Consider the following 9,663-nt stretch of genomic DNA (forward strand, 5'->3'; position numbering starts at 1 on the left):
GATTATTGTTGTTGCTGTTGTTGTTTAGATTTATATCCCACCCTATTAAAAATGATCAGAGTGGTTTTTAATGATCCCCATCATTTTTAGAACAAGTCATTTGATTAACATAACTCATTTTAGATTTTCTAGTTATGCTTCAAGAAACAAATGGAGATAAAGAGCCATTTTGCACTGATGCTCTTTAAGGATGACTAAGATGTTGATTTCTGTATCAAAGAGTAGTATTTTCTTTTGAACTGTGCTGCATATTAAGGCCCATATTACATCCTACAGTAAAAGATGGAATTCAAGGGAAGAGCAACTTCTCAGGGGTTCATCTTGTGGAGTTTCTGCTATGTGCCTCCCAGAGAAGGCAAGGTCTTCTAACTCTGCTGAGTCTAGGAAAGGCAAACTCTAGCTACTGCTAAAACTAGCTGCTACCCTATCCCTCTTACTTCTCTTTCCCTGAGTCTATGAAGCGTTTCTGTCTTAAATTTCTTTTACTGCTCCTTTGCACTGAAGTCCCTCCTCATTTCATCCATTAACCACATTAAAAAAAAAATCAATAAAGTAAGGGTGTGATCCAGTTTGTCCAGTGACTTCAGTGGGCACTTCCACTGATTTTTTTGTGCTCTGCCTCAGGCTGTACATAACAATATTACAAGAGAGAAGGACTGGTATTGGTCAGTGAGGAAGGGCACATTTCTTCTCATTCTCTGCCTTTATACCTGGATCTTTATAGAGAGATTCCCACCCTGAGTTTCTCAGGCAAAGATAAATTAGTGTGAAGTCACAGAACTCATTTCTAGAGTGGCCAATGTCAATGTAGCCACCACCATTCAGTATAGCCCACTACAGTGCTAAAAGCCATGTAAAAAAATGGGTTTCATATCACCCCCATCCAAAGAACTAAAACACTAATCTCTTAAATGCAAAGAAAAGTACTAGTTTAAAAACATTTTAATTTCAATTTGATTTGTATTCCAAAACACGTCAAATATTTCATTTGTGGTAAAAAAAGACAGACAAGCATTTCAGAGATTTAATGCAAAATTCAACCTGTTGCACTTTACAGAACAAAATGTTGCCAATTCAATGGTATAAAGTTTTTTTTGTTAAAGAACAAAACAAATAAACAAACTCCAACCTCTTCATTAACCTTCCATGCCAGCAACGTTCATTCACCTACATTCATTTGTGGATGGGACTTTCATCCATCCAGCAGATGGAACACCTGGACAGGAAACAGATAGGTTCTATGCTTTCTCATACTGGCGAACAGAAACCACATCACCAAAGGTGAGAGTCTGCAAATTTAAGAAAAAGTAGACAAGTTAAACACCATGTTTCATAACCATTTTATATATACACTAAGGAACCTGTATAGATGATTCTAGTGTATGTCATAAATATAAAAGTAAAGAAAACATACTGCAGCCTTAGGAAGGCAGATAGTAATAGTGGGATTTTAAATGTGTGAGAGGCAGAAAACCAAAACTCACTCATTCCTGTTTTCAGTACAAAGTAACTTATAATATGCAAGGGAACTAAAATAAGAAATAAAGTTGAATTGGTACCTAGAGGTTCCTAACTTTTGCAGTACAGGTTGGGCTTTCAATGTCCTTAAAAAGGAACAGCTCGCACTTCCAAATGTGCAATACAAGAATCAAATGTATTAATTGTGTTCATATTTCAATGCACTACTAGTTAGTATGTGTTGGGGCACCTGTAAAGGGTATCATATGTTCAAAAAATTGCAGTCGGTTCTTTTATGTAGCTGTAACTGCTGAATATTAGTAATGTCAGTATATGGAACTCCAAATGTGTGTGTGCTTTTGGACTTTTCGTTTGCCTATCTGGAATACCCCATGTCCCTATGTTCAAATTTCTTGTAGGATAGTTTTCTGCACATGTAAATATCATGGTTTGCTGAAAAAGTATACCTTTCCCCTTGACTAGCTACAATCTAATCTTTTTAGTTTAAACTATGTGGAAATATTTTCCTACAAAGTCAGCATCTAAACAATTTAAAAATAAAGCTTAAACTAAAAGATTGTTTCTTTAATAGCCAAGTAACAGAAATAAAAGTGGCTGAACAGATTTCTTATTAGAAAGTTCCATCTTTGTGCCAAGAATAAACTTGAGAAATTTCAACCCAGAAGCTATATTTTAGAAACTGCTACCAAAGTGCTTTAGGTTCTTAAAATATATGCACCTTTTCAGTGATAATTTCAGTCTCACCCCCCATGTTCTAATGCTGTTTCCAAAGGGTCTCAGGGACAAGAAGGGTTAACAATATAAAAGCTTATTTTCCACATGAAAGTGTTCTCTGGGTCATTGTTTTGTAAATAAGGGAGCAAGAATACTCTATTCATCATTAAATGAAAGAAATCCCTTTCTGTCATACAATATCAAAATATATATTTCACCACAAATATTTTTAAAGTAAACTAGTTAAACATTCAAGCGTAAGGCAATTTTATTTTAATGGATGTGAATAATCACCAATCTAAAACAGATTAATGCACAGTTATTCGCATAACTCATATTTTTGCACTTTGTTTTGCAGCCTGTACTTTGTTTCATCAGTGCTGTATTTAATGACCTTTTCCTCAAATGTGTGATTGACACTCTGAAGACAAATAAACAGAGCTACTCAAACAATGCTACAAGTATTTTTTCTGTTCAGAAATAGGATGAAAAGCAGAAAATAGGCAAGCTTAAACAAATCTCATTCAGCGTTTGTCATAATTAGTTTTAGATTTTCTTTTACAGTAACGATAATTCTTCATAATATTTACGAATCTAAACAAGTGGCTTTGTTAGCAAGTGCTTAGTATGTGCTCATCTTTATCTTTTTTACTTACCATAACCATTTTGCCATCCTTTATTTCTCTAACAAATTTTGTCTCTTTGCCATCCCATTTCTGCACATGAACTAGTTTGTCTCCGTCCAGGGTCACAACTGACTGTGGGATGTCAAAAGAGACAGAGAAGGATTTATGTAAAAACAGTAGAGATATTTCTCAAATTGCAGGGAATGTATGCAGTGGCCTCTTTGGACTCTCCTCAAGAAATGTACTCAAGCCTACTATGATAAACTAGTTCTACTCATTTTCACGCTAAATCTATTAATCCCTTTTGTTCTAACATGAAAACGGTTTGATTCTTATTTGTACAAAAAGATTAAATAAATGTTGTCCAGTGTGTTCCAATGCAATTTAAAATGACACTTTTACATTGGCTGTGGCATAACAATTTTTTAAGCCTCAAAAACTTACATGTAGCATGTGCTTCCTCATCCCAGTTGAAAAGGACATCTCCCCCCACCCCCAAATAGGATATGGGGAAAGAAATCTTCTCCCAAAGTATCTATGGATTAAAGTGACTGTGGTGCAGCGCTCTAGAAAGAGCACCAAGCAAAACTCTTTCATACTGGAAAGCATAAAATGGCAGAGGCATAACATACAGCTTCAGATAAGAATGTGAATTCAGATGTGTAAGATACGTTTTTATCATTTCTAACATTCCTTTTCAATGCTACAACCAACACTCACATAAGAAGTTATATTAGTGTCTTTCGACCCTGCCACACCAAAAGACTTTAAAAAAAAATGCTGCAGCCTAAAAGAATGTTTTACGTACCTTGCAATTTCTGTCGTCTGGGGTAGTTTCATCAAACTCCTCTCCAAGTTTGAAGCTGATTTCTGTGTTCTTGAAAGTGCTCTGGGTCCTGATCACTACTTTGTCCCCCTCACTGCTGATTATCACTGTGGGTTTAGTCACGTTTCCCACCTGCCGAGTGGCAAAACCCACTCCTAAGCCATCAATAGAAAATAAAAATCCATCGGATGCTGGTTTCTTTTACAGCTTGAATCACACTCTGAGATAGAGAACCTTCGTCCTTTAAAACCATCGTGCTACATCTGCCAAAAAGTTAGATATATGCCTTCCTTCTCTGCCAACCATATTCAAATCTGTCTAGTTTTCTACGGTCATTTGCTCTCTCTCTCTCTCTATACATATTATAATATATGTGTGTGTAACCCTCTCTCCTCCCAACTGCCCTCAGTAACATGATACATTGTGATGGTCACGAACTTGGGGTTAAGAGTGGCAACTTCTTGTCACTGAATTAGTGACAGTTACTTTTTAGCTTATGGAGATGGCATTCTTTATCATTCCAGAATATTGAGAGGGACTTCCTGCTTGCTTGCAGCCAACCTTTACCGCTGCATTGGACTAAAGTTTAAAAAATGCATACACTCTTTTGGCAGCTTCCCAGAGCAGTCTAACTCACACTCAACATGTAATTTATATCAATGTCAGATTAGTTTTGGCACAGAATGAAACAACGATTGAAATCACAGTGCAGCAAAGCAACAGAATCCTTATTCTCCAATGCCATACAGCTTATTCAGCACATACAAACAAGATTCATTTTTGGGCTATGGTTCAATTCGGAAATATCTCAGATACCTTAATACTGTGCAAAATTGGAAAGCCACAATCATATTCCAATCTACTTCTGCTGGAAAACATAGTCGAAATGCCACCAACAAATTCAACAGCCCCGTAGATGACTAGCAGCAGCTCCTTTTACCTACCCAAAGCCTTCATGTACTCATCAAAGTTCTGGCTATCAACAAGCTTCCAGGTAGCACAGAATGCCTCAACCATTGTGGCTGCAGGAAGGGTTAGGCAGCTGGTGTGAATCTGGCAGGTAACAGGCTGTATCTAGCCTTATTGGTATTTCCCGCCTAAGATATACCCTTGCTCCTTAGCTCCAGCTCACCCCGCTCTTACTGGGAGAAGAGGCAGGTGAAGGCTAAACACTTGAGTAGCAAGCTCCACCCTAGCCCTCTCCTTTCTCCTTCGAAGTTGGGGGGGGAAGGGGGGGAGCTGAAGGGTTTCAATCTTCACTGTGATTGGATCAGGCCACTGGGTCAGCAGAGCAGAGCTTGTGCCGCCCACCCTTTCCATTAAGCCCTGTACTGCTTGAGAGACTGAGTTGTGGGGACAAAAGGGGGAGAACCTAATTCAGATGAGGGAGGGGAGTGCAAAAAAGAGAGAGGGTCTTTCAAGTCCTTGGCAGGGGCAATCTCAGCCTCAAAGAAAGGATGCACAATAAGACATTCATCTTGGTTTCCGTTGCACTCTAAGCTGCTGACAGCTAAAAGAAAAGACGCTGAGTAAAGAAACTGCAATCTTATCCTCTCTGTGAAGAAAACCAAGAATTTTCTTTTACACATTAAACCAGCAACACATAAAGCAGAAGTGTAACGATCATGGCTTCTGCAAGAAATGCTAAAAAAAGAGAGGGAGAGCATTCCTATATAGCGCAGTATTAAACATATCAAATCTGCTTAACAGAGACACTCTAGCAGACGGCCTATTATCCCTATTTAGAGGGGAGACTGCTTAAAAACGAAAGCAGATACTGAAAATGAAAAGAAATGTTTTACTGAACAAAAATACAGGAACAATATACGTTAGTCACTGCTTTCTGTCTTACCTTTCTTTGGCTATTTTATATTAAAATTAGCATTAAGATTTTCAAACCCACATACAATCTGGTATGGCACAAACCAGCATCCCCCAGTCTGTCATGTGGAACTTATGGCAGTGGTATCCCAAATAAATAGCAGTTTGCTGTCACTGACTGGAAATTACAGAACAGATAGCATTTGGAAACTATGCTAAAAAACTGTTTTTAAAAATATTTCATCTCATGCATTTTTTTTCTGGCAAAGGCAGAACCATTTGCTCCTCAAAAAAGTCCTTTGAAAGTAGTTCAAGAAACTGGGTAGTGACCTAGTCTCTTAAATGTTATTCAAAGAAAAGCCTGGCTCTGTGGACCAAGATGATGTCAGCTGTTCAAGCAGGCTGAAGATTTGGATGAATTCCCGTGCTTCTTAGGCTTAAGTCCTTCAAATTGGTTAGAAAAACAATCAGGGACTAAAAAAATGAACTCCCCTGTAATTGATGGAACAAACATTAGAAGCCATACACCTGGTCCAGGGGTCCAAGGCTGTATCTCCATAGTCTGGGAGCAAAGGTACAGGCCAGATTGAATTCTCTGTAAATACGTTATCTGTAAATGATTGTCATTTGAGTTTCTTTCAGGACCCTGAAATACTGCATATTTTTCAGGTAAAAACATCTTATCTAGTAAACCTTTCATTGGCTTTTGTTGCTTCTGTCACCTTTAGACTGCATCTTCATTGCAGTTATCCCTGGCCATTTCCTGGGTTTTAGTCCTAATCCCTTTATAATCCACCCACAAAACCCTGTCTCTTGAGCAGGGACATAGATACAGAAAGAGTGAGAGGAGAAATTGGCTTGGTCCACCATTAGCTCAGAAGCCACCAATAGCCTTTCCCCACAGGGCATTCTCCTGTCCACAGGAGGATGTCCCTTCACGGGGCGCACACCACCCAAAACAGTCCCTTCTCTTCTATAGGGGCCTTTACATACATGGGATACATTTTGGCTGAAAATTAGGAGATTTCTAACCAGCAGAGGACAGCACTTGTACAACAGCTTTGGAGGAGGTGACAACTCCCCCCAGCTACCCACCCTTTTTTAAGATGGATTTTGATCCATTTATGAAAGGGATTGCACAATGTGTTTACTTGTGGTAGTAGGGGCTGGAATCAGTGACCCAGGAGCTTTCTTTCCACTCACTCTTCCAAACCCAGCTCAGTGGGGCCCTTTCTCATTTATAGCAGGCCTGTAAAATAGTGCCATCTTCAAAGAACTTCTGGAAAAAGTACTACTTACCTTTGCATGTGTAGTGTGCAACACGTCCCCATACTCAACAAACATTGGGCAGACCAGTGTCCAACTGAAACCATCTTTGTCACCATCTTGCCTTTGGCCAGCTGAATGCACGTTTCTTCCCCATCCTGCAGGTGCTAAATTTGTAATTGAATTTTGTTCTTCCAGGTTGCTCAGAAGTCAGGATGTGGGCCAGGTCAGCAGAAGCTAGATTACACCCCCCAAAGCAACAGTGAGTACAAATACCCATAATCTCCACATCACAGGGAATAAATTAAATTCCCTCTTGTCCAACCATGTAAATACTGGCCACATGTACACAAGATGTTTACTGTGGAGTTGCCTAATTATCTCCACAGTAAACATCTCAGCATCTACACTTGTGGCCCTGCTAGGCTGCAGGAAACTAATAAACTCTGCACCAGGTTAGTACTTATAAACACAAGTACTATCCTGCTGCAGATTTTTTTCTCTGCAGCAATGCACGTGTAGACACTGACCTGGCTAGCCCTACAGTGGAGCACACTTGTGCCCCAGCCAGCCCCTCCTCAGCACATTGAGCTGGGTTGGAGCACTCAGGTTGGCATGCTGACCCCCTCCCCTCCCCACCCCGGTCTCCCTGCCAGCTGGGGATGATCCAAATCAAATTAATGTGCTGTGGTCCTGGGCACACTTGTAAGCGTGGCACCTGGGAGCAATAATCTCCAGTACAATATGCTCCAGAATTTATTGCTTCACCTTAATATGCACATGTACATGTGCCCACTGTTTAACTTCTAGCCCACAGATCGGCAAGCACCAGCACACATGAGAATTAATGGCATGCGGAGACATTTCCCTGGCACTCCAAGAGGCTTGCGAGGAAATTGTTTTTTAAAAAAATATATTTTTTAAGTTGCTGCTCTAGGCTCCCTGGAGCAGCCACAGGTCCCAGTGCCATAGTAAGCACTGGGGGTGGAGTAAGGAGAACACAGGCAGGGATCTTGTCCGTATTCTGCTGTTCCCACCCCCTGTTCCTGGGCTGCACCCTCCAGAAGCCCAGCCTGGTTTCTGGAGGGAGCTGGGGGGTGGGGGGAAGGAGCAGGGACAGGGACAGGGACAGAGACGGGAGCAGGGGTAGGGGCAGGCAGGTGCTGCGCAGGAGGCTTCCAGCAGTTGGGCAAGCCCTGGGCCCAGGGCTCAAGCAGATGGATGCCCTGTCCCACCCGGGTGGGGGCAGCACTGGGGCACCAGGGCCAGGTGCTCGGTGCAGGGTCTGGGTGGTGCAGGGAGAAGCAGGCATAGGGGGAGGTGCCACAGGCAAGCCAGCCCAGCTGGCCCCTTGGGAAGGTGGGGCTTGGCAGGAAGTGTGGCTACCCTGGGGCTCCATGGGCTTGGGCCACAGCAGGCAGTCAGACAGGCAGGAGCACCCAACAGCACCCAAGGTGGGCCCAGCTCATCCCAGCCCACACAGCTCCGTGGGATTGGAGTGCAGCCACCCTACCCAAGGAAGGGATTATGCCTAGCTGGGGCAGGATGCCAGGCTCAGGGGGGTCCCAGCTCTGGGCTTGGCCTCCCTGTGTGCCAGGCACAGTGTGAGCAGGGCAAAACCACCCAACATGCAAGGGCCTGGCTGCGGGAAACACCCAGAGCCCTGGGAACAGCTGCCATGGCTGCCCAGGTCTACCTGGGCCCTGGCCTTGTCCATCCACAGCTCCCAGCTGGGGACCAGGGGCCTAGTAGGTGCTGAACAAGGCCTCTGTACTGGAGGCTACCAGCCAGCTTGGCCTTGAGGGACTGGAGCAGCGCACACATGCATGCCTCCAGGTGGATGGTGGTGGAAGGGCTGGAGTTGTGCTGCCCCCACCCCATGCCCTGTGCTGGCAGCAACTGCATATGCATCTCAGAGTAGATGGTGGGGGAGGGGCTAGGATTGTACTGTCTCAGGCCCCTCTGCTGCCATCCCCTCATAAAGGTGCATGCAGCAGCCACTGGCACAAAGCCCAGCTGCAGTCTGGAGCCCACAGGGGAAGCACTAGCAGGGGCTATAGCCACCCCAAAATTTACCTTAGCCCTCCACTGTAGCTACCTCTCTACTCCCACCCAAGCCACCACTGCCTTCCCTGCTCTGAGCCCAGCCTCAGCCTAGCTCCTCCTACCTGGGAGCACCACGTCTTTGTGGGCTCAGCTGCACAAGGTGAGTGGCAGTTGTGTTGGGAGTCAGCAAAGTTTTTCCCAAGGATAGAAATGAAACTAACTGGTCTATAGTTACCAGGATCCTCCTTCCTCACCTTCTTGAAAATAAGGACCACATTGGCCCTTTTCCAGTCACCTGGGACCTGACCTGAGCACCAAGAGTGCTCAAACAGCCATGCCAGAAGCTCTGCTATGACACTGGCCAATTCCTTCAGTACCCTTAGATGAAGATAATCTGGGCCTGCCAATTTAAACACATCCAGCCCCTCCAAGTGCCTCTTCACTATTATTAAGGATCACATTTGTATGAGTACAGTGGGAAAAACAATGCTGAAGGGCAACCACCATGGATTCATAGCAGGTAGATCCTGCCTAACTAACTTTGTTTCTTTTTATGATCAGGTCACAAAATACTTAGATGCAGGAATCAAGGTAGATGTCATCTACTTGGATTTAAAGAAGGTCTTTGATACAGTATCTCATCCTATTCTCTGCAAATCTCAAGGAAAATAAAAAGTCCTTTTTTAGATATGTGGGGAGCCGGAGGAAAAGCAAGGGCAACATTTGACCCCTCCTGAACCAGATGGGGCAACTGATAACTGACGCCCAGAAAAAAGCAACTTACTAAATGGGTACTTTGCGTCAGTTTTTCACCAGTTCCATGGGACGGCCCTGCCCACTATGGGCCAGGGAGGCCTGGGTGAGGGAGATTCCTTGCCCTCCATC

General features: G+C 43.2%; 1 protein-coding gene across 1 annotated transcript; it reads right to left on the reverse strand.

The window, feature by feature from the left end:
* Positions 1–1,010: 1,010 nt before the first annotated feature.
* Positions 1,011–4,831, reverse strand: FABP7 (fatty acid binding protein 7). Its single transcript, XM_019520023.1, has 4 exons — positions 4,590–4,831; positions 3,628–3,800; positions 2,850–2,951; positions 1,011–1,289 (listed from the first exon to the last, which is right to left on the reverse strand). The coding sequence occupies exons 1-4, from the start codon at positions 4,660–4,662 to the stop codon at positions 1,239–1,241; spliced, it is 399 nt and encodes a 132-aa protein (XP_019375568.1). The 5' UTR covers positions 4,663–4,831; the 3' UTR covers positions 1,011–1,238.
* Between the last annotated feature and the right edge of the window lie 4,832 nt (positions 4,832–9,663).

The sequence above is a fragment of the Gavialis gangeticus genome, unplaced genomic scaffold (assembly GCF_001723915.1).
Source record: "Gavialis gangeticus isolate Ggan-Ray unplaced genomic scaffold, GavGan_comp1, whole genome shotgun sequence".
NCBI classification, from domain to species: domain Eukaryota; kingdom Metazoa; phylum Chordata; order Crocodylia; family Gavialidae; genus Gavialis; species Gavialis gangeticus.